The sequence below is a fragment of the Parasteatoda tepidariorum genome, chromosome 7 (genome assembly GCF_982258835.1).
Source record: "Parasteatoda tepidariorum strain Cologne lab strain chromosome 7, Ptep-v5.0, whole genome shotgun sequence".
NCBI classification, from domain to species: domain Eukaryota; kingdom Metazoa; phylum Arthropoda; class Arachnida; order Araneae; family Theridiidae; genus Parasteatoda; species Parasteatoda tepidariorum.
The window spans coordinates 113,772,556-113,798,658 of record NC_141761.1 but is presented as its reverse complement, the minus strand read 5'-3'; the positions used below and the strand labels follow the sequence as shown (position 1 = coordinate 113,798,658).

At 31.9% G+C, this 26,103-nt stretch overlaps 1 protein-coding gene across 4 annotated transcripts in view; it reads left to right on the top strand.

Annotated features, from left to right (window-relative positions):
- LOC107442323 (PDZ and LIM domain protein 7) overlaps window positions 1-26,103 on the top strand; it is a 79,622-nt gene that overhangs the window by 37,435 nt on the left and 16,084 nt on the right. For 2 of the 4 annotated variants that reach the window (XM_087168497.1, XM_087168495.1), the window contains exons 2-11: window positions 3,382-3,533; window positions 5,566-5,680; window positions 11,461-11,636; window positions 13,005-13,132; window positions 14,151-14,277; window positions 14,881-14,966; window positions 15,799-15,901; window positions 19,750-19,870; window positions 21,017-21,127; window positions 22,488-22,572. In XM_087168497.1, coding sequence (XP_087024623.1) covers window positions 3,382-3,533; window positions 5,566-5,680; window positions 11,461-11,636; window positions 13,005-13,132; window positions 14,151-14,277; window positions 14,881-14,966; window positions 15,799-15,901; window positions 19,750-19,870; window positions 21,017-21,127; window positions 22,488-22,572 — 1,204 coding nt within the window. The remainder of the gene's footprint in view (window positions 1-3,381; window positions 3,534-5,565; window positions 5,681-11,460; window positions 11,637-13,004; window positions 13,133-14,150; window positions 14,278-14,880; window positions 14,967-15,798; window positions 15,902-19,749; window positions 19,871-21,016; window positions 21,128-22,487; window positions 22,573-26,103) is intronic. The other 2 variants (XM_087168498.1, XM_087168496.1) reach the window with 1 other exon arrangement.

The window sequence follows — 26,103 nt, the reverse complement described above, 5'->3', positions numbered from 1 at the left end:
TGTGATCACTATTAAATTTTTCTAAGACCTGTGGAATAGTCCATTAAGGCAGAGGGGGTATGAATTGTTTTTGTTTTCCAGTGGCGCCATCTATGCCAGGAAATCAACTTCTGCTACACCCTTACGTCACACCTGCTTCATCCACAGATCGTAATTTTGATCCGAACCAGAGAACAATCAATCTCCAATCCAGTACCCCTGAGATATAGTTGGTTATGGAGGATTTTGTGCCCCGACAGGTTTAAAGTGCACCAGTCACCATTTACTACACTGGTCTTAGGTCAGCTGGATTCGAAATCCCGTTCTCACGAGCGTGAGTCCAACGCCCCACCAACCAGTGTTTTCCAGCCTCTACAAAACATTTATTTAGTTTAAGCAATAAATGTCTGCCACCTTCTTTCAAAAATGTACTTTTTACAGTATTGCAAAGTATTGCGTTTTTGCAACGTTAATCTAGAATTGAAAAATATTTTTGTCGTTAGTCTTTTTTCGCACACCAATCTGTTGTAAACTAATGACTTCTGTTGGATTTACGTTTGAGATCATATTGTCTTGGCAGTTATTTTTAAAAAGAAACACAATGGGTCTAAATGTCAAAGAACTATTAGGCACAGAAGGATTAAAAAAAAAAGAATCAAGGAGCTAAGATTTCTTAACAGAGCTTTTCTTGAATGGAAAGCTTAAGTACTTTCAATGTGTGCGCTTGATGTATACGAACGTTGAGTTGTAGGAAGTAAAAATAGGAATAAAATCTATCGTAGACACCCCTCTATATTTATAGAATACTCATTTTCAGAAACGCTTTTAAAACTGTACCCTAAAAAAGAACTACTGAATGACTAGTAGGTTGAATACGCATAATTTTTTCTCATAAACTAGATTTCTCTAATTTTATGCTAGTTCAAAGTTTCTGTCAAGTTTGTCTAATTTTTATTTAAAAAAAAAAAAAATTACAATTAAAATGGTAGAGAAATTTATGTGTTCATAGTTTCCTTTTATGAATTGGCGAAATGTGAACACAGATGGGCATTGGAAATAAAATAAAAACGTTTCCTTTTATCTGAATAAATTTAGTTTGAAATGATTTTGATCTTAATGATATATTTATCTTAATGCTATAACCGTCGTTGAACAGCCGACTCTGCTAATATTCAGACTCCGCAGCCTTGTAATATTGAACCCAATCCAGAAGCAAGGGGGAACTTCTGGATCAAGCAATGCGATAAATTTGAGTTCGTGGAGGACTTTCTTAATGATACTAACCCGCATAAGCATTACATGGCGATCAAAACCACGGAAACCTCTCATGGTTAGCTTGACGGCAAGGGTACTTTAAACCCTGATCCGTCTGTCACTGAAGATATTTTGCGTCATCACAGTGGGCATTGCAAACCGGATGCGGAATTCATATCGACCAGCCATCGCTGAGATTCGAACCCGGTTTACCTCATTGAAAGGCGAATGCTCTATCCCTGAGCCATCACGGCTCTAATAATATATTTATATCATTGGGGAAAAAATCTTTATGACTAAGCCAAAAAAAAAAAATTTGTAACTGTGCAACTGATGAAGAGGGCAATATTAGATTACCGCTGACGTTGCGTTTTCTTTAATACATAAGTAATACTTTTTGCTAATGTATAAATTAACATTTTGGAATAAACTTAGGAGTATGGAATTAAGGGTTAAGCTGAAATGATAATTTCTGATGTTTTTACCAATATTGTAATTGTATGATAATATTGTAAAAATATTGTAATTGTATGATTCAAATTTAAAAAAAATATTTATAATTTTAATATAATTTGATGAACATGAATGTCTTGTTTGACCCAAATAAATTTCAAATATGAAATAGTTAAGTTACCAATATTTTATACATATTTTTACACACACACACACACACATATATATATATATATATATATATATATATATATATATATATATATATATATATATATATATATATATATATATATATATATATATATATATATATATATATATATATATATATATATATATATATATATATATATATATAGATAGATAGATAGATAGATAGATAGATAGATAGATAGATAGATAGATAGATAGATAGATAGATAGATAGATAGATAGATAGATAGATAGATAGATAGATAGATAGGTAGATAGATAGATAGATAGATAGATAGATAGATGGATAGATAGATTAAACCTATTTCTATCTAGCTTCATTTTAAAATAAAAAATAAATTGTAAGTTAGTGCAATTTTAAATGCTTTATTTTGTAAACATTTTTGTTTTACATATTTTGTGTTGCTGGGCAAAAACTATAAGACTTAGAATCGCGAAAGTCTGTAGAAAAATGTGTACGACGGACGGAATAAAAAGAAAATTATATTCAGCTATTCGTTCATGAATTACCAACTGTAAAAATCGTAAAAATTACTATGCTGGCTGCTTTAATTTAACAACTGCTTCGAAATCAGTCGAGCTGAAAGAGTCATCCTTATTTATGAACTTGACCCAAGTATTTTCCAAACTAACAATTTTTTCGAAAATTATTGCAATTTTAAATGCATTCATTACATTTTTTTCACCTATTTGTTTTAAATAATAATTCTTTATCCATCATTGTAGACAAATCAATTTCTCGAGACCTTCATTTTATAACTAGCACTTGACATAATGCTAAAAGTAATAAAATGAATGAATAAATAATTAAAAAATAAGATATTAATATTGCTAGCTATATATCTTGAAAATGTTTACAAAATTTTTGAAAATATTAAACTTTCGCGAGGGTTCGAAATCGTTTTCAATTTGAACTATTATGCAATGCAAAATTATTGTTATATATTTTTAAGAACTTTATTTCTTCATTTTGTGTCACACATTCCTAAATTCAAGTATGTCCCTGAAGTGGACTGATCGTAAAGACACAGTAGAATACGCGGGTGGGTGACCACTTTGATCAGCCTACGAGGTCTTCGTTCTACCATACGCATAACTGTGCTCGCATGTCGTCAGGCTACCAAAGCGGATCATCAGAGGATCAAACTTGTGGTGGCATTTATCATCCTAGGGGGTGTTTCCCAGACCATCGACAATGTCCCATTGTGCAGCTCTAGTTCAACGTAAATAAAATACCTACCTTTTTCAATTACAGTTGATTATTTTTAAATGTAGGTAATGGTTTATTTTGTTACGAATAATATATTAACAAATTATTTTTACGTAGAATACATATATAATAATTACATATTTAGACAGAATAAGCTTTATTTTTGAAAAATATCGACTTTTAAGAAAAGACTAATAGAGATAGTTTTTTTAAAAATTATTTAGACAATTTTTAGTTCATTCATTAATTTTCTTCTTTGTTGCAATTAGGTGAATCCTGGCAGTCTTGCTGAACAAGCAGGCATGATGACGGGTGATGCCATCCTGAAAATCATGAATAAAAGCACTGACAGCATGAAACACAAAGAAGCTCAAGATGCCATTATCAGAGCTGGAAACAACATTGAGCTTACCATTCAAAGGTCAAAAAAACCATGCTTAAAAATTTCACTAATTTAATGCTCTTATTTATTTGTTCAATTATACAGGAGCTTTTTTGAACAAATTTTTTGTTTAGAGAAAATGTTAGTATTGAATCAAAAACAATTAGGTTGATTTTCTATACTTAAATGTGTTTTTCGTTCCTTGGGTACAACTTTTTTCTCACTTTATGTATTTTAAGAGAGATAAAATTGTTATGCTTATTTGGGTGGCCCTATAGCTATATCCTAATTTCCAGAAATTGCAATTTTGCTGCTCCTACATTCTAATTTTATTCCAAACAACATCAAAAAAACGCTATAAAATTTCACTTGATTCGGACCTACTACAAAGCGATCGCCTTTTAGTTCAACAACTCAATAAGAATTTAAAATTATATTGCCTTTTTCTTCTATAATACACTAATTTTTACTATGGAACCACAATATATGATTTATATAGAATCAATACATACTTGTAAAAATAATTAAATGTTTCCTTCCTAAAAGGTGATTTAAAAGCTCTATTTGTATTTTATTGTATTCCGAAACGATCTGTTAAAGATATTGTTTTTCATCTTTTTCTTGCATTTGTTTATTTTTAGCATCATTTACAACTCTAATCATGTTTTTTTCATTTCATTTTAACTTTTATTTTATTTTAACTTTCATTTCCTTTTCATTTTAACACAACGCTCTTCAAATTTTGTTTAAAAAATTTTTTCTTAAAAATGGTATATTTTATTGCTACAAATTTAACGAAGTTTTTATTCTTTTAATTTCACTAAGTATTTTACAGAAATGAAAAAATTATTTTCTTGCAATTCAAATTAATTTGAGATGGATTGTGAAAAAGTTGACACTTTTAAAATCTTTTTTCGCCCTAAGCAATTATTTTATGAATGCTTTTTTATATTATTATAGTGGGTATTTTTAGCTCTGTGTGTAACAAACAGCAGAGCTATAAGATTTTTGAAAATATAAAAAACTTGTGGTATAAATTGTTATTTCAAGAGAAGTAAATTATCTTGGAATGCCACTAATTATTAATTTTTGAAATATATATATACCTCCCATAAAAAGTCAGTGTGATTACAGTTCGATCTGAAGTACCATTGGTCAGTAAAGTGGGTCTCCCAGTGATCCACCACTGATAGCAAAATTTCTTATTTAAAAAATTTAAAAGATTATTAATCACCACGATAACCCTTTAACTCAAAAAACTCAAGCAATATGCAGAACGTCTATTGGATAAAAAGTAGATTTGGTTGCAAATTCACAGAAATTTCATTTTTTTTTTTTTAATGAATAGTTTACTACCGATTAAATAATTTCTTTGGACAACTGTGTGGTCTAATTTTCTCACTATTGATTAAATGCAACAAAAAAAATTATTTCAATATTAATTTTAAATGGATATTCTTCTGTTCTGAAAATTGCTTGGGTTATTAATGTCCATGTTATTAGATAGCGAAATAGTGTATAGGGGAGAAAAATTCTATCAAATTTGCCTCTCTGCCAAATCGCCAGTGGGTTAAACTCAAACAGTATACAGAAATCTCTAAACGACACTCTTTTTATACGTTTATTGGAAGAAAAGTAAAAATGGTAGCATAATCTCCGAAATTTCCATTTTCTTTGATGAATAGTTTACTAGTGATTGAATAATTTCTTTGGACTACTTGGACATCTGTTTTACTTGCCATCGATTAATTTCAAAAAAAAAAAATATATATTTAAATATTAAATTTAAATGGAAATTCTTCTGTTGTGAATGATGTGTAGGGTAAACGACATTCTTTTTTACATGTATTGGATAAAAAGTAGAAGTGGTTGCAAAATAAAAAAAAAATTCCATTTTCTTTGATGAATAGTTTACTACCGATTGAATAATTTCTTTGGACCCATGGGTGGTCTCCGTTACTCACCATCGATTAATTTCGAAAAAGAAATTATTTAAATGGAAAATATTCTGTTGAGAATAATGTTTAGGGTTGCGGTTTTCTGGTGTGAACGATACATTTTTTTTTTACAGGGGTGGTGTGAGAGTGTGGAAGCCCACTGTCACACCTGTAGGTGACATGCCGACGGTGACAAGCCCACCCGCCTCAGGCCTCTACACGAAGACTTCTTTAGCAGCCAAAAAACAGGTAAATCTATTCTGTCTTATACAATCAGCTGTCAATATTTGCTTTTCACGCGGCCAAATCTTGCGACAGCTTAGTCAATATGTGTCTACAACTACGATTGTAATTTATTCAACAATACTATACGATGTCTGTATACTTGTTGCAGGAAATGGGAAAATTTTTTTGAAGAAATTTGGACAATTGCTGTCTTTTTATTTTGAAAGCTTCCGCAAACTTTGCATACATTTCTTCTTCGTCACATAGTTGAAACAGTTATGTTGAAAATAGAAAACTTTACATATACTACTACTCTATTTAATTAGGTTTAATAGATCTCCCAAACTCTTGTCAGTTTTCAAAAAATTAATTTAAAACTGTGTATACGCACACAAAGAATTAGAGTAAGTTTTATTTAGAACTAAAGTTGAGTTTCTCTGCAAACAGCTTCAAACATTTTCCAGCTATTAATTTTATTTTATTATTGAATTTATTTTATTTTTGATTTTATTTCATTTTTGATTTTATTGTATTTTTGATTTTATTGTATTTTTGATTTGATTTTATTATTGATTTTATTTCATTACTGATTTTATTTTATAATTTATTTTATTTTATTTTTGATTTTGTCTGTTTGAAAAATATGGGGATATTTTTTAATACAATTGGTTGCAGCATCCTATGCAAAATTTGAAAGCAAATTTATGTAAAAAGTATTTTAAAAATACCATGAGAGATTTCACATATTCTGAACTAAATGTCGATCAAAATCTTAACATATGTTCCGATAGTCAAAACATAAATAATTTCAAGCATAGACTAATAAGAACATGCCATCACTCTTTTTCGATTTAAATATGCTAATGCAATCCCAAAAAAATTAAATAGTAAAATTATATTATCCTTTTTCATTTGTCACACTTTAAATAAATTGCAATAATTTATTGAGATAAATTAGTACGTCATAAAAATTTCGGCGATTTATTTTTTGTTAATAGTTGCATAATGAAACAATTTTTAAAAGTGGCACATTTTGCAAATCGTTTTTTTTTTTTTACTACCAATGGGAATTCAATAGATATAGTCTATAAATAAAACTTAAAATACAGTCTTTACAAGTTGATTAGCATTTTTGCTTGTCTAATACTTGCGTTAACTCTATTTGTTTCCCACAAAATTTTGAAGTGATAGTGAAATAACAATTGAGGCAAACTTAATTTTTTTTAAATTTTGCCCACATTTAAAAGTTTGCTGTATCAATATCAGGTCACAACTATAAGCTCAAATTGTTAATATATCGTAATAAAGCTCTTTGCGAAACATAATTTATTCAATAAAAAATGAAATGATAAAGAATAAAATTTGCTGCCACATTAAACATTTCAGGAAAACCTCCTGATATCATGGCAGAAGTTGATATGTATGTTCCTATTTGACATTAAAACTACTTTACATATATGTTACTGAGAATGACCGAAATTGGTGGTTGTTGATTTCAACCGGTGAATGTTGACAATCACATAGTCGCTTTGGTAAATGTCCGAAATATATACTAGGTCCAGTTAGTTGTCACTAAACGGTATACATTTGTCCGGTGAACCCTACATCAATGTTTTTTTAAGGTTCAGTGCCACTGTCCGATATGCCCTACACCAATGTTTTTTAAGGTCAAGTGCCACTGCCCAGTATGCATTTAACAAGTACTCCGAACACTGATGTTTCTCCTAATCCATCCTCAGCAAATATTAAAATATCGAATAAATATAATAATATCAACGAATAGATTAATATCAAATCGGATATAACACCGACATTGACCAAGGTGATTATGTGATTGTTGACATTCACCGGTGAAAGTTGACATTTTCGTGATTTCGGTCATGCCATGATACATACAAATATTTTAAAAAATTAATTTTTTTATTTATTTAATTTAATTAAAATTTAATTTTGAAAAAATTTGTTTTTGTTCCTTTAGACTCACTGAAATTAGTAATCTATTATATATAATTCTCTTACGTGGCTCCCAAATTTTGGCTGTATTTCTTTTCCGCCGGTGGCAACGTTTGCTTTGTTTTGAAAACACCAAAGCATTCTGCCTTTTAATGATGTGTTTCTGATCTAATATATATAATTCTCTTACGTGGCACCCAAATTTTGGCTGAAGTACTTTATACAACTAAATAAGATTCTTTTCACAACAGTTAAATATTTACTTTATTTTCTTCATTCATAGAGAAAACAGTCGGCAAAGAAATCTGTCAGGTTAAAAAACATTTTGCTAAAAAAATAACGAATTCTAAAAGAAATAAAAATAAACAACTTAAAAAATAAAAATGCTGTTGCCAGCCATAGAATTTTTTGAAAGTTAACTTAGCAACATAAATCAAAATGACATAGAAGCGCAACTAGATCAAAATTATGATACCTGAGCGCTTGACGTAACAAATCCTTCAATTCTAAAAGTGTTGTATCACAAAATGCCCAAATTAACAATTGTGTTTTTAAAGAAATTCTATAAAAAGTTTTAAATAAACAACCTACTTCTACAACTGATTCTTGAAGAACTTGGCTCATTGATTAAAAATATTGTTTTAATTTTACAGTACTAACTTTACTTCTACTTTCATTATTGCTATGACCCTCTTTCATTACATTTTACAACTTCATGTTAAATTTGAGGACTTTAAGTTGTTTTGTGGTTGAATACTGACATTTAGAAATGTGTACATAAAAATAATAATATTTAGAGGTTAAGAGTTGCCTCAGAAAAATTTGAATTGTTGACATTGAACTTAGCAATGGAAACAATCGTTTTTGTGAAAAATTGAATTGTATTGTTGACATCAAAACTAAAAATATTGTGTTTTAACTTAACAATACTACCTTAATTTGTACTTTAGAATTGCCTCGGAGAAATTTGAATTGTTTGCAATGACTTAAACAAAAAGTTTTATTTTAACTGACAAATACTATATTATGATTTTAACTTTTTCTATGACTATACTCATTTTCTTACTCTTTTCTTTGTTTTTTATACATTATATATTTTGTCATAAAATAAAAAACTTATAGTTGTTCTGCTTCTGAACACTGATGAAAACACAAAATGATGGGCTTCATCAATAATCAAAAATATATACATTTATTTTACAAATTCTCTATTATTAAGGTTTCGCCCTTCAGAGAATTAAAAATACAAAAATATCTTCATCAAAGCCGATGCCTTACATCCGGCGTTCAGTGGCAGACTACTGTTTCATATTGTTTACAACACATGGCTTTAGCCCTCTGGAGGGAAAGACTTTAAAACAAAACTTACAACAGTTACTTTTCTCAACAACTGAAATTTAGAATAGTGTGATTGAGAAAAATATGTGAACTGTTTGCAATTTCAAATTAATATTGAAGTGTACAGGTTTAGAATTTTCTACAGTGAAAAGTTTTCGGAACTTCAGCATTCAAGTAAGTATACAAAAACTAGACGCTAAGAACGTATTCAATGAGCGAGCAAAGCGAGCATTGGATTGCGAAGCAATCTGAAATGAACTGCGAAAGCAGTTCCGGGGATTGGTGAGCGCCAGCGAGCAGGGGGCGAAGCCTCCTAGTTATTAAGAATTAATCACAATTATTATCAGAACTTCTATTAGTATCTACCTGGCACATTTACGCATTTTTAAAAACTATAAATTCATAGTATTTACACTTAGCTGGCATCTTCTACAGATTTTTCATTTTATTTTATTTTGATATGTAAAATGATGGCCACAAAATGCTTGCCTATTTTATTTTTTTTTTTTCAAATTTTGGAATTTTTAAATCCTTTGAAACTTTTTGAGCATTCGCTACAGTATCTATACATAATAATAAACGCGGCTGTGTGTGTGTCTGTCTGTAAATCACAATATATCGCCCCAGAAGCCTCGCCCAGGCACGAAACTCGGCACATAATTGAGTTTTGACATAATGAAGAAGTATTTTTCATCTTTTTCAAAAATTTGGATCAGTTTTTTAGTTATCAGTCATTTTGTAAGAAAATCTATGCTTTTTCGTCTTCAAAGAGCCATATTAAAAAATGCATATACTTTTCTCCACTCTTATAACTGTATGCTAATGCGAACCTTACAATTGAAATATTAATTTTCGACAACTTAAAGCAATAATATACGAAGGAATTAATAATTTAATTGTAAGGTTCGCATTAGTTTACATTTATCAAAGTGGAGAAAAGTTTAACTTTTATATTAAAAATATGGCAACATATTCGGTACGTAAATAGAACGCTTCGCTTTGATATATTTGTCACTGTTCATAATTGGGTATACTATAGCCTACGTCACAGGTTGTGTTATTCCTACTAAATTTAACCCATGAACGGCATTTTTTGCAAGCCTAACTTCAAGCCACAAATAAACAAACGAAGTGCTTGATCGTTTAATAGCTGCTCGCCAGATTTTATTGCATTATAAAGAAAAGTAATTGATATTCGATTTTTGATTAATAATTGATTTATGTGGATAGTGGCATTTATGTGGATAGTGGCATAGAATTTAGCATTGCGTCATGGTAAATGTTATTCCTACTAAGTGGAAGTAGTTGTGTTTTTTTTATATTATACCCAATTGTTATAATAAGTTTTTCTTCTAATTTCCACGCTCTATTTTTTTTCTTAAGCGAAGACGATAATTTTTGTAGCGATATAGAAATAGAAATTGATACCATGAAAAATTATATAGAAATAGAAATTGATACCATAAAAAATTATTTCGTGTTCTTTTCATGTATTTAGCATTTTAGTTTTTTTTTCTTAAGCGTTGTAGCTATATAATATATAAAACAGGAATTTAATTGTTTTTGAAGGAACGATCACACTTACCTTGGATCTCTTTGGTTTTTCTATTCTTTATTTTAACAGTTTTTATTAAATGTAATAAGTTATTTTCAGAAAGTTTCAGTTTGCAGGTAAGCACTTAGATTTTAATATTGAAGTTTCATGATTTGCTTTCATAGTAATTGTTGTTCTAAAGTATTCGTTGACTTCTTAAAAACCCGATTACTGACATGGCAGAACCGCCTTCCAAAAAACTTTGTATTTTGTCAAAGAAAAAGATATTAAGAGATTCTTAAAGAAGAAGAAGGGCCCAAGAAACGTCTGTGAAACGTCAAAGAAGGATGGAACATGACCGAATTTCGACATGCAATTCTAGAGCCCAAGAAGTATCAGACAAACGTCAAAGAAGAGGTTTTCAGCTATTGACCAATGATGATTTCGAAAAGCAACTTTTGTATGCTTTTACAATTTCTGAAACTTTATTTAAAAAAAAAGTCTCCACCTGATAGTTATATTATAGGTTAGGTTACCATAGGCCTTAGGTTACCATAGCAGAGTTACATCTTCAAACATCCTCAAGAGCTATAACACATCTGCAGCAGAACTGGATATGAAGACAAAATTGAAGGACAGGAACACTTTAATTGTCCACTAATCTTCAGATTTCCTGCTATGTTTTAAAAAACTTTATTTGTGAAAACCTTTAGCGTGGCGGACAGCTGGCCGCCTTTGGCGGCTAGTACAAAATAAATGCATGATAATCTCAGGATGGTATGTTTAAGTTAAAGATAAATATACTCCAGCTTACGATTCTAGGTGGTGTCACTTATCAGATATTTGACTAAATATTCTAAAACTTAGTTAACTTTATTATAAACATATTTATACGATGTGAAATGACTGCTAAACTTTCGTGTTTTCATGAATATAACTTCTCTGAAAAAATTTGTTTCTTTTTTATTTTTAAATTTAGGAGACTACTCCAATAGGAAGTAAACACAATGTTGCTCCTCGACCCTTTGCTCCCCTCGGAAGCGGAAAAGTATTGGTGAACAATCAGTACAATACTCCAGCTCCACTTTATTCCATGAACAACATTGCTGACACGCTATCTGCTCACACGGAAGTACTTTCATCCGGTGCTAAAGGGTAGGCTTTATATTTATTTTATTTTATAAACGTCGTTCAACAGTCGAACCAATTTTTTGAGCTTAAGACTACTAATGTTCCGTATTCTTGTAATTTTGAACCCTATCCAGAAGACGAGGGAACTATTGGATCAAGTATAGTGAGAAATTTGCTTTCATGGAAGACTTTTAGATGGATCTAACCAGCGTTTGCGTTACATGGCGAAGAAAACCACGGAGACCTCCCACGGTTAGCCTGAGGGCAAGGGGACTCTAACCCATGATCCGTCAACCACTGAGGATATTTTACGTCACTGTGATCGGTGCAAGCCGGATTATATTTATTTCAATTGGTTTTTCGTTTTTTAATATCTACTTTTAAGAGAGCCTGGTCATTCAGCGGTCAACATTCTCTTGATTTCGGTCATTCACAGTAACATGTATATAGAAAGTAATGATCTTTAAAATGTGGTGCAGGTTGTTTTTTATTATTGATATTTAATTCAAAATATTCAGAATTTGGCCTTAAAATATATATATACTATGATAAAGCCTTTATGACTTACTGTAAAATAAGTTTTTTTTTTTTTATAGCTATAAATTGCAAACCTACCTATGTGTTTTAAATCTATTATCTATGAGCTAAACTTATGCGCTTATTGAAACTTTCCCGCCCTTTCACTTGATCAGATAGAATTGTTTCAAAATTTTCACTTACATTCTCTTAAAAAATAGTTAGAATTCTATTAACTTAAAATAAATCTTGAAAATACACCCGAATCTATTGTTTTACTAATTTTCTTATCCCAGTTTCTAAATCATTGGTATCTTTTTCACAGTAGGAAAATAATCTCAAATGAATTAATATACAAAGCTTTTCTAAATTCTTGATTATTTCGCTCACATCTTTAGCTAAAGTTTTACATTTTTACAGTAAGGAATCACTTAGCGCAATTCTACTCTATTAAAATTTTTAGAGCGAGTCGAACCATAATATTGCTGAAATTTGCTCTCATTTCAATATGTTGTGTTAAGTTGAACCATAATATCGTACTTCTTAACACTTGACACTATACTATGGTTCAATTTAAACGCTAAATTGAACCATAATATCGTACTTAACACTTGAGGACCCGATAACATTTTTCACCTTGACGTTAAATTGAATCATAATATCGTGCTTCGTAGCACTTGTTACTTGATACTATGTCTCAACTTAAACGAAGAAATGATTCAATTCCTCAAGCGTCTCATTATTAATCCACAAAATTTACAACGTATTGCCATTCATGGAATATTATTTATCGTTAAACTGATTTTTTTTCTGACATTCATTTGAAATACTCGAGCTTCGATCATTTATTGACCGATAAAATTTGTATGTTTGCAGAATCAATTTTATGAAAGAACCACAACCTGTGAATAAAGACTCGGCTGTTTATCGTATGATCATGGAAGAAAAAGAAGGTGGCAGTGCAGATCATTTCAATCACGTTGATCAACAACCTTCCAGAAAAGGTAAAAAATAAATAGACGCACATAAAGTTTAAACTGTGGTTATTTTTAAAAAAAATATGTGTTAAAAGTATATAAAAATTTCATGTCATTAAAAACATACAGGACTAGGTACATAAAATCGTTACATAGAATCTTAGAAATATAATCTTGCGTAGTCTTTTACAGTCATAATATTGCATTGTACATAATTTTACCCAGTATATAATCTTACTTAGTAAACAATCTTAGGTACATAGTTACATCTTAGGTACATAAAATTGATTAACATTTATTGCCTGTATATAGAAAAAAATATGTTTTTTCAATTATAGTGTCAATAATCTACTGTATTCGGCCCATTGATCACTGATATGGTTTTGATCTCAGATCATTTTTCATCGTTGATATGGTTTTGATCTCAGATCATTCTTCATCGCTGATATGGTTTTGATCTCAGATCATTCTTTATAGATGATATGATTTTGACCACAAATCTTCTTCGCTGATGTGGTTTTGAATATCGATCTTTTATCATTGATGATATGATTTGACCAATAATTATTGATCATCGATTATACGATTTAACCATTGATCATTGATTATTAACGATACGATTTGACCATCGATCGTTAATCATTGATGATATGGTTTCTAACATCAATAATCGGTTATCGGTTGTCTGGATTGGACATGCATCATTAATCTTTTATAATATGGACTATGACTTTCGGTCATCAATGGTATGGTTTAACCATCGAATATATGGTTAGACTATCGATCAGGGATCATTGATGATATGGTTTTATCCATCGATAGTTGTGTATTGATGGGATTTATCATTAAGTGTGGGTATGGGCATTTATTGTTGATCAACGAACAGTGATATAGTTTCATTCATCATTGATGATCATCGATTATATGATTCGACCATCGATTGTTTACAATTTAAGATATTAAGCTAAGAATTTGCTAATCCAAAGAATGGAGTCTATCAATCAGTTTATAATAATTCACTTTAACCTTTTTTTTTACCTTTCAGATTCACCAATGATTCAACCTCAATCTGTGACATCTCACGTGTCAGCACCTATCACAAAACCGCCATCAGAAAGATCAGAGAAACCTGGTGCACCCAATGCCTGTGTAGAATGCGGGAAAACAATAATGTAACTTCAATATTTTTTTTTATTCATTGTTTTTTATTTGTTCATTTAAGAATTCAGTTTGACATTCCTTTTTAATTATTTTGTGTAAATATAATCAGGTTAAAATTCTTTATTTCTATCACTGTGATCGCCGATTGCTGGCCTAGTGGTTACTGTACCGGACTACGAGGCCAGTGGTTGTGGGTTTGAATCCCACCGTGGGCATGGATGTAACTTTCTCTCTCTCTCTCTCTCTGTGTTCTATGTCCTTTCTTCTGAGCCATTGTGTGAATGTAACCAGCCCTATAAAAGGACGGTTACGTTCATACAATTGTATGACGAGGGCGACGTATCTTAGCCACAGGTTACTACTGGGTAACCATAAGAGAGTAGCAATTCTGAGGCTTATGTGAAATAGACCCAAGTGCCCACCATTAAAATAAATAAATAAAATATTACTTTGGATTATATAATCTAATTAATTTTGATGCATGCCGTATTCGCATAATAGCTTGTGTGGACAAGTTGTATTCGAGAATTATGTTTTCTATTTTACATACTTTTTTTAATATAATAAATACTAATATTTTTTTGCTTTGATTCAAAAATTGTGTCATTTTTCAGTGGCGTTTTCGTAAGGATTAAAGATAAGAACTTGCACCCAGAATGTTTCAAATGCAGTACTTGTGGCACGTCTTTAAAAAATGCTGGTAAGTCTTACTAACTAATACATTTTCTTTCCATACTAGTCTAACGTACATTAATGCAAGTATATCAGAAAAGCTTAACTTATAAATGCGTACGGGTCAGTTTCTTATTGGGTAATAAGTGTAAGATTTCGCAACAGCAGTCACATGAGTCATGGTGGCACAGGGAATAGAGCGTTCGCCTCCCAATGAGGTAACCCGGGTTCGAACTCCAGTGTTGATCTCACCAACCACAGTGTTGACGTAAAATATCCTCAGTGGTTGATGGATCATTGGCTGGAGTCTCCTTGCCGTCAGGCTAACCTTGGAAGGTGTTCATGGTTTTTCTCTCCATGTGACGCAAACGCGGATTAGTTGTATCGAAGAGTCCACCACGAAGGAAAATTTCTTCGAATGCTTAATCCAGGAAATCCCTTGTATTCTGGATTGTGTACAAAATTACAAGGCTATGAATCTGAACATTAGTAGTCGTAAACACAAAATTGAATCTGCTGTTCAACGACGGTCATAAGAAAAAAATTTAAAAAAAAACAAGTCACATGCTGTACTATATTTTTTTAAATAAATGTCTTGATACAGCAGAAATAAATAATAAAGGGAAAGGCGAAAGCACTTCAATTACTACAGGCAAATAAACTGGTTTTTAAAATGTTAATCCATGCATTGTTTTTTCGACCTCCATGATGATTGTACAGGTTGAGGAAGCGCGTTTTTCCTCACACAAATGTTAATTTACGACTCGAGTGAGCAATGTTTTTAGCTCTATTACACAAGATGATAAGAATCTACATTGATAGTGGTTAATTTTATTACAAATATATCTCTTTCTTCATAGGTTACTTCAATGTAAACGACAAATTGTATTGTGATGCTCATGCCAAATTAGCCGCCAAGATAGCTGCATCTATGCCAACTTTTGAACCAATTACAATGAGTCAGTAAGTGTATACTTTTCAGAAGAAAAATTGAAGCATTGTTGAACTTATTGCACAGATAGAGTTAAACATTTATAAATAAAACTGCATTGCATTAATTGTATGCGTTGTAATAAAATTTTCAAATACCATTTGAAATGAAAATAAATATAAAAAAGATTAGCCCTCTGACGTTTTAGCAAAAGGGTGAAATTGACAGAATTTCTCCTTTACCTATCTAATAACACGGAAAGACCGGTTTCACTGTGCGGGGAAGACTGCTAGTTAAAAAAAAAACTATAATTAACTTTTCCAAAACTGAAATTAACTGTTGCAAGTTAAGAAGGAACAATTATCCCTATGGAGAGAGCCTGTTTGCATCTAATGGTTAATGGATGCCAAGCTCCAAGAGCGAACGAATATCAACATCTCCAACTCTTGCAACGACATTCTTTTTGCTTATAAAAAATAGCACAAATTAAATTTCTGTTCTACGAGTTGAACTATTCAAAACATTTTATATTGTTTCGAAAGCATAATTATATAATTTGATAGCTGAATAAAACGGAACTATATGCAGCCGTAGATGATTACTTAAATCCTATACCGCAATGGTCTTTTCTTAACTTGCAACGGAGTGTAGAAACCCGTAAGTGACGTCAGCATTTGTATCGATCTTGACTAGCTGTTGGTACGTGCCATTTGTTTATGTTAGCAACTGTTCTTTCCATTCCACTTCAAGTAAGCAGCCCGTTAAATAGGAATTCTCTTAAGTGACACAATCTATATTCTTTCAAAAAGAAAGATTTAGTTTATTTTTTCCTAATTCGAAAATAGATACAAAGCCATGTAGAGCATAAACTAACTAATTATGCAGCGAAGATGACGTATACGAGAACGAATTGTGTTTTAGCAAATTCGATATACGATACGGCATTGCATTTAATTACTTTATGTTAATTAAATAAAACTGATGTTACATGCCATGTTGTTTATAAACAATAAGTCAGTGCTGTGGTCAGGTGTCTGTGTATCAGTGATCTTCTTTTTCTTGAGTTACGAGTACCTATTTGATTCATATTCGTAAACATATAACAAAACAAATTTTTACCATGAAGCAGATTAATTTTAAAGCGACGGAATTTATACCGAGACTAGGAGTCAAAAAAGTAAAAGGTGCGCAGTCATTAAAATATGATTCGAACCCAGTGAGATGGAGACCATATCTAACGTTTTAACATTACTAAAAAATTATAATTTTTTATAGTGGTGGTTATATATACTTAATTTTCTGTGAAAAAAAGATGGCATATTTTTCTACAAGTTTTTTATCTTTTCAAGATTAGTAATATAGACACCAGGAAATACTAATGCCAGCTGGAGTGATAAAAATGAAATTGTAAATATCATTCATGTAAAATAAAGGATAAATCGGAAAATTCGCATTAGAACAGTTTCTGAATCACTAGAACGTCGTAGTACAATAATAATCTCGATGTATTTAAATTTACTTTTTTTCTTTTCTCAAAAATGTTTCTATTTTTAATCTACAATATCAATAATTTTCTTGTGTAATTTCAGCTACACTTTATTTCTTTTCTTGAAACTAGTTTTATCTTTATCCTGCCCAGTCTATATTTATGCCCGGTCTCAAAAAGTGGTTGATTCATGAAAAACACATAAATGTAGTAATTAAATCATGTTTGTGAAAATTGCAACGCCATGAAGGACTTACGCGAGGGAGCTGAAATTTTCAGGAAATGCAAAGTAGAGCATGATATGCAAATGATTAGAATTTCAGACCCGTAGCGCATGCGTATGCTGAGCAGTGCCCTCTGAACGGCGGATGGATCCGAATAAATAGACGGCTGTAGCCAAGCGAGTATGGTTATCGGTGGTTATCTGCTAGTGGTAACCGTTAGCTTAGTCATTACTTATGCCTATTCGACGAAAGAGAGCGAGATTTCAACAACTTACGGAATTTAAACGGGGGAGAATCATCGGCCTTCGTGAAGCTGGATTATCTTATCGTGCAGTAGCCGCTCGTGTGCAGCGTAACAGCAGCACAGTGATGCGGGTTTGAAAGCAGTGGATGGACGAGTGTCGGACAACTCGGAAATCCGGGAGTGGACCCTGCCATGTCACGTCAGCTCGCGATGATAGACACCTGTTCGGCGTTGCGCTAACGGACCGTACGGCTCCCTCTAGACAACTGGCAGCACGGTGGTCAATAGCTACAGGTGTTTCATTGTGTGCTTCATCAATTCGTAGACGTCTGCTGCAGCGTGGACTGCGAGCAAGGACTCCTTTATACAGGATCCCCCTCACGCTAAACCTTTGCCGCTTGCGGCTGCAATGGGCCAACCAGCATAGGGACTGGCTTGCTGATTGGCAGCGTATCGTGTTTTCTGACCAATCTCGCTTCAATTTGGGGTACCATGATGGCCGCATTCGTGTCAGACGCTATGCCGGTGAACGCCATCTTCCGGAGTGCGTTATCGAACGCCACAGAGGACGAACACCCGGGGTTATGGTCTGCGGTGACATAGCATATCATGGACGATCTCAATTGCTACGAATTGTGGGTAATCTGAACAGCAACCGGTACATCTGTGAAGTTCTACAGCCCCAAGCTGTTCCCTTCCTTCAAGCCTTGCTAGGTGCTGTATTTCAACAGTACAATGCCAGCTCTCATATTGATAGGACTGTTCAATCCTTCCTTGCATCGCGACAGGTACAACTTCTTCCTCGGCCGGCGTATTCCCCGGATATGTCGCCGATTGAACATGTGTGGGATTTCGTTGGTCGGCGTCTCGCTCGTAATCCTCGTCCTGTTGCTTCTACAGACGAACTTTGGTTACGCATACAAACAGTATTGAATTCTCTTCCTCATACAGACATTCAAAGTTTGCTTGACTCCATGTCGTGTAGCAGCACATATTGCGGAGCGTGGTGGTTACACAAAATACTGATTTCGATCTCTTGTTATTGCTTGTTTGCTTTGAAAGTTTAATCATTTATTTGTACCACTACCACTCAACTGTGTATTAAATTTCATTCAATTATGACGATTCCTTCATGGTGTTGCAATTTTCACAAACAGGAGTTTATCTATAGATAAAAATGTAAAATTATCTTTTTCTAAATGAATGATTACTTTCTCGTTATTTACAAGTACATGACTATAATGAGCTATGGACGAATCTCCTACGACAATTGCGTATCTTATTTCCCGAATCAAAATTTTTCATGGTTTTTCATTGATGGACGAATATATTCTTGATGGTAACCATCAATAATTCCATCATGAGCCATTATATTTCTTGATGGTAATAATCACCTTAATGTAGGAGTTCGGGCTGATTTTTAATGGTCCGACATAAGAATAGCAACTTGTTTTGATGGTTTGTTCATGTTGAACCATCACGAATTTCTATCAAATGTTGGAAAGAACAACCACCATCCCAATGTAGGAATTCAGATTGATTTATGATGGTCCAATATAAAAATACCCGAATTGTTCTGATTCCTGAGAACCAAAAAGAATTCCCATTAAACCCTCATGGAAATGCATTGTTGGAACCATCATATATCATCACGGATCATCATGGATCCATGAGAGTCAAACTTCTCTTTTTGGTTAACCATCAAAGTATTAAAGTAGCATTTTCTATCATGGAATGATGAAAGTTTGCTGGCATATCAAAAATCATGAACACGTAATGGAAAGTGTTCGGTGATGGGGACCATCATGAACCGCACTGAAACCAACATAAACCATCAAAATTTTTTGATAGGACCATCAAGAATTTTGACTTGGGTTGTGTATGGTATGAAGTTTTCGAATTTTATTTATTTATTTATTTTTCCAGACCGGATGTTCCACCTCCTATGACAATTCCAACAAGTCCAACTCCTCAAACACCGAGCCATCAAATGTCAGCTCCACTTTCACCAAATGCTTATAGAAGTGTTTCTCCGGTACCTTTTCATGTATGTGTTTGTTTGAAGTGACATTATTTTTTTTTTAATTGCATTGTTTTTTAAATTGGATTTGACACATTTTTGTGATACAAAAAGAAACAAAATAGATATGTTTAAGCTGACGTTACTTCATTTACCTGTCCACTGGCAATCTATCGTTGATTAATCAGTAGGATAGCTACCGATAGAATTACGTTTCTGTTGAGAAAAGAATACGTAACGTCCACTTGATCAATGATCTATCAAATGATCAGTCAGTTAGATAGCAACCAATAGAAATACGTTTCTATTGAGATAAGAATACGTAACGTCCACTTGAGTACAAACAGCTAGTTGCTATTCTCAACCACAAAGTTACTTTTTCTACTCTCGTTTGCAATCATTATTTAGTGTTTAGATTTAATAAATAACAAGAAAAGAATAGATGGGGAAAATGTTCACTTTCGAACTTTAGCATCTTTCTTAATTCCCAAGATCCTTTCAAGAAAAACACGATTTAATTTCTTTTCAACATTAAAAATCGATATTTGAAGTCTAGATAAAATGTCTATAAATGTGAATAACGTGGTCTTAAAAAAATCGCTGTGAATTTTGAATTAATTGTACATAGGTATTTTGCAAAAATGTTGGTTTATAGTGTTTTTTCTTATACCAAAGAATATCAGTATTACACGTTGTTAGCATTGTAACCTTACATCTTTAAATTAATATTTAAGCATAATACCTGCAATCGGAAGCATTTAAAATGCGATTCGATAGAGAAAGGTATGAGAATAAAAATACCGTAGCAAGAACAGGGGCTATATATTTATTTTTGCGCCAAACATTTGATCTTCTTCTTAGTTTTCTAATACTGAAACTTGTATTTCCCGTTTAGAACTTAATTATATTAACCACTTTCGGCATTTAATATACAGCATATTATGAACACCTCTACCATGGCTCATTTATAATGGTGGTAACACTATTTGTAACCTTGCACCAACTCTTCAATTAAATGACCATTATAACCCCTGATGGCTATGCTTTTTCCAAAGGTGTTTCAGAATGCTGTTAGTTACAGAAATTTTTATAGAGGGAAACAGATGTATTTTATCTCAATAAACTACATAGATGTTTTTTACACTTAAATGTAATTTTTCATTTTTACTTCAGAAACAGAGTGATATGCACCACGTTGATGCTCCGCAAAGCCCACAGCCAGGTTTCACCTCCCCTGTTTTCAAACCTTCTGTTGCACCTCCGACTGCACCTTCTTTCAAAGCGGTAAATTCTGCTTTTTCTTCCGGAATACACTCTCTGACCTAAAGTATTCGGACACCCAAATGGTTTGGCACTCTCCACCAGTCTTTGAATAGGACTTCCATCACAGATGAAGTGAGTGAGTTGCAGTGAGTAATCTGCTCTCTAATTCGTCCCAAAGGTGTTCTATTAGGGCTTTGAGAAGGCCAGTCCAACCCAAGTCGAATGGATGGAGCAGTCATCCTGGTGGAGGAGAAATGGGGATTGTCGGGAGTGCAGTATGGTCCATCTCAGAGTTCCAACCACAGTAACTAACGGCCAAACACCATCATAACATGTCCGGATACTTTTGTCCAGATTTTGTATTCTGCAACTTTTTTACATTCACGTTTACTTCAATGTTTGCACACTTCAATTTATTCGTTCTTTCATCCTTTGACACCTGTGTCCCTTTAATGTATTGTTGTCAGATGTTCTAATTACAAAGATAAATATATTTTCATAATTTTTGTCAGGCAGATAATGGTCTGGCAGTTACTATAAAACTCTATTGAACAATCGGAATTATATTTCTACTAAAATATGAAATCAAAAAAAAATTTGTTCATTTTTTTTTCGTTTCTAAAGTTTTCAAACTACTTTTATTGGATTCTAAATCATAGCACAAATTTGATTCCTATAATTTAGCCTTTATTTTAATTAATTTTATTTGATAACCGTTTTTTAATTTCTGATCAATTTCATATTATTATATTATAATTATGACCGTCGTTGAACAGCCGCCCCAAGTTTTGGGTTTACGACTACTAATGTTCAACCCCGTAGCCTTGTAATTTTAAACCTGACTCGGATCCAGAAGACAAGGAAACTCTTGAATCAAGTATTCGGAGAAATTCGCCTTCTCGGAGGACTTTTTGATGGAACTAACCCGCATTTGCGATTCAAGGAGAGGAAAACCATGAAAACCTCCCACGGTTAGCTTATCTTACGATCCGTCTACCACTGAGGATATATTACGTCAGCACTGTGGTTGTTGCGAGTCGGATGCAGAATTCGTATCGACCAACCGTCGTTAGGATTCGAACCCGTTTCACCTCAATGGAAGGCGAACGCTCTGTCCCCAGAGCTATCACGGCTCACAGCAACTTTATTCAAATAAAGTATTTTCCATGATTAAAAATAGCAAAATGCAATAAAAGTGTCAGAAAAAATATTTAAAAGGGACACATCTGCAACTCAAAAGGTTAACTGCATTTATCTAACTCAAAACTTTTAATGCTCGTGAAACGCGATTTTTCCCTTTCATTTCAGAGGGACGTTAACTCAAAGGATTCATAAAACTTGAATCTACTTTCAGAATTTTCAAATGACTTATTTGTTTCAGCCCGGAACCCCTGTCAATCAAGCTCCCCAGATATGTCCTTCAGTACCCTCTGGAAATATTTCAAGTACTCCAGGTGGAGGCCCAGGTAAGCAGTAAATGAGCTGACTTTAAGGTGCTATACTAACATCAATATTTTGACTCTTTTTTTTTTCAAAGTTAGCTTTAATCGAGCAAGGATCTGGATTTTAATTTTAATTTAATAAATTAAACTTGTATATGTATTCATATTTTTAGATTTGTTTAGTTAAATGCGGGGTTAATGAGTGTTATGCTTAATATAATACAATTACACTTAAAATTGTTTGAGAGTTTTAATATAATTAGACTAAATTTATAGTATGGAGATTTAAAACTAATGTTTCTAACTCTAATATATATTAAAAGTCAGGGTCTCACAAAAAGAAGTTGAATCGTACAGGGTTCCGTCACTGAAAAAGAATGTAAATCGCTGCTTTAGATCATATATACGTGAATTTTCGAGCTTATAACAATTTGATTTTGTTTTTTTCAAATTTGAGTTACCACTGTTAATTAATAAAGAAAATTTTCTGTGATTCACTAATTTTTAATAAATGTGTCTTGATTTTCTGAAAAGGTAAAATAAAAGAGCCAAGAATGCATTTTTTTTTCGTAACAGACAATGTTATTAAATTCATTCTTAATATTTTGAGTTATCTGGCTAATAGGCACAATGGTTGCAAATTGTAAAAATTCCAAATTTAAAAGTAAAACAATCTAAAAGGAGAAGAAAGAAAAAAGTCCTTTTATCCAAACCCCGTAAATATGTCATCATTAATTGAAGTAAATAAATTTGTTCTTATGCATTTATGTGTTACATTGTATGTGTAAAGTGGTCCTTATTGCTGTGAGCTGTTTAATATCCTCTAACGTTGAAGTGAAGGGGCATGTTTTTAACACTCCCCCCAGCATTCTATCATATTCTTTCTTTTTCTAATTTCTTCTTCTAACTTTATGCTAAAGTTTTAAGTGAGTGCTTTTTTATGAATACCAGCAACTTTATCCCGTTTATACATCAATAGTCTATCACAAATTATAGCTTTATAATAGTAAGAAACATTATTGTTTAATAAATACATTTTTAGAATTATGTTTGTTTTTGTTTTTTTAATTTTTGGATTTTTTTTTTAAATTTGTGTAAAAAACATTAAAAATAAAAATGAGAATTAATTAATGTTTAACATCATTTAAAAACTAGCTGTTAAAAAATTTAAGAGTTGTGAAGTAATATCCCTGTTTGCTTTTGAATGCATTTAAAACGATAAGTTCACGGATAATCGCACGTTAAATAAATAAAAATGAAAAACAGATTTTATACGCTTCAGGAAAAATTAGAAGTGATTGTAACATGCATTTTAATTGCATTTTATTTTATACTACCACAATATTTTAAATACAATAAATCTAAATTTTCAACTGCTTTTTACCAAACTGACACCAGTTTTTCCAGGGGGGTACAAACCAAGTAAAAAATATTTTGATAATTTACGGATGAACTTATATAATTACGGATGAACTTATTTTGTTTCCGAAATGAATTTTGAAGAACTATGAAAACAATTCCGAGGAAAAACACTTCACTTGTAATGACTTTTACAGTGTTCACAATGCTATAAACATGTTAAATAGTAGTATACAATTTATGTGTATAGCTCGATAAAAAATTAAATTTTCATATTTCATCTTATTTTAAAAGTATCAAAATTTTCAGTAGTGGAAATGAATATAAATTTGAAATGGTGAAAGAATAATGATAATAATATAATTCTTCTTCTGCCAGTTTTACCAGTTATTAGGAAAAACATCAGTGTTCAGAGTACGGGCAGTGGCACTTAACTTTAAAAAAAACATCAGTGTAGGGTATACCTGGCAGTGGTACTAAGCTTTTAGAGAAACATTGACGTAGGGCATACCGGGCACTTAACTAAACATGGTATATATTTCGGACATTTTTCAAAGCGATTATGTGATTAACAACAACCACCCGTTTCGGTCATTAACATACACAACTTGCTACAATTTCTAGCTAAAAGCTACTCTTAGTGTAACCAGAAAGAAAGAAAAAACATATTTAGTTTTCCTTTTTTTTTTTTTTTTCAATTTAAATCTGGTGAAAAATATCTACTCGTTTCAATTAAAACTCTGCCAAATCCATCTCATAAGTTTTAAAAAAACCTTTAATAGGAAAATATGAATGCAATTTTTGTTCATAACTTAGCATTAGAGCGTAATTGGTGAAGCTGATCAATCAGAAATTGATGAAATAAAAATCAAAAGTCAATTTGAATGAAAATATTACAACAAGGTTAATCGCATGTTGCAATTTATTGGCATGGACATAAGTGCATTGTTGTTTGGATTTATGAGCTTCATTCTTTTTCACGCAATGCCAGTATAAAATCTGCGTTTGTTGAAGTTTGCATGCTTGTTTTCATATAATGCACGACAGTTTGAAGTGTTCTATTTAACTTATTAATGAATTAAGAATTATGAACGAAAAACGAATTAGAACTGACTGTTACTTTGAAGAACTACTTTGTTAGGGCTGTTTTATTACAAAAGTATTCAATACAGATAACTAATCCAAAGCCATGGACTCATCATTTTATATCAATAACTTAAAATCTTAGCAGTTCTTTAGAATATGTGTTACATTACAAGTCTGATAAAAATATCTGTTAAAAAGTAATAGATTCAGGATTTTATAACTGTTGCTCGTTCCTCATAGTGAGTGGCTGATTTGTAACAGAGAAACAAATATTTAATAATCGTTTTAAATACCGAATTGTATTTAAAAAAAATCAGTTGCCACGATTTAAACGCATTTCGTTGGTTAGTTTGAAACTGAATAATCACAAACAAGTTGAAAAATACACCTGGTAGCTTTTTTTTTTATTTCAGTTCTTTTTATTTAGAGCTCTTCAGAAAAAAATATTAAATAACAAGGGAGTAGAAATCAAAAATTAGTAGAATTTTTATTTATTTTTCTTGGGGGGGGGGGGGCAAATATTATGTTCATCGCACTAATAATGAAAAATTTATGCTTGGAACAAAATTAATTCTGACATAAATTAAAAAGCACATCTGTGTTTTTTTTTAACAAATATCCCCCAAGAAAATTTACATAACAGTTGATAGAATACTGTAGCATTTAAAAAAATCTCTTCCCTTTGCAGAACAAAACGACAATCTATTTTTACCTGCATATTTAAAAATAAAATTATATTTATAGTTCTATGAATATCAAATTAATCAATGAAAACTATATATATTTCTAAGAAATATTTAAAATTATATACTAAACCAATCTTTTATATCGAATAAAAATTCTAGAGAAATGTGCTCGAGGCGAATGTCAAAAAATCAGGCGAATGAAAATTTCTGCTGATTTGAAGTCATCATCAGCTGGTTAGTATAGTAGTATAGCCAAGAACATTTCATTCGTTATAGAAGCCAAAATGAATCTGTCGGCTCAATGGTATAAATTTGTTGGCATCTGAAGCAAAAATAAATGACTGGCTTGCAATCGAAAAGTAGTAAATAACCAACACTTATGAAAACTGCATTATCTAACCAAAAGTGTCCTGAGGCTCATATT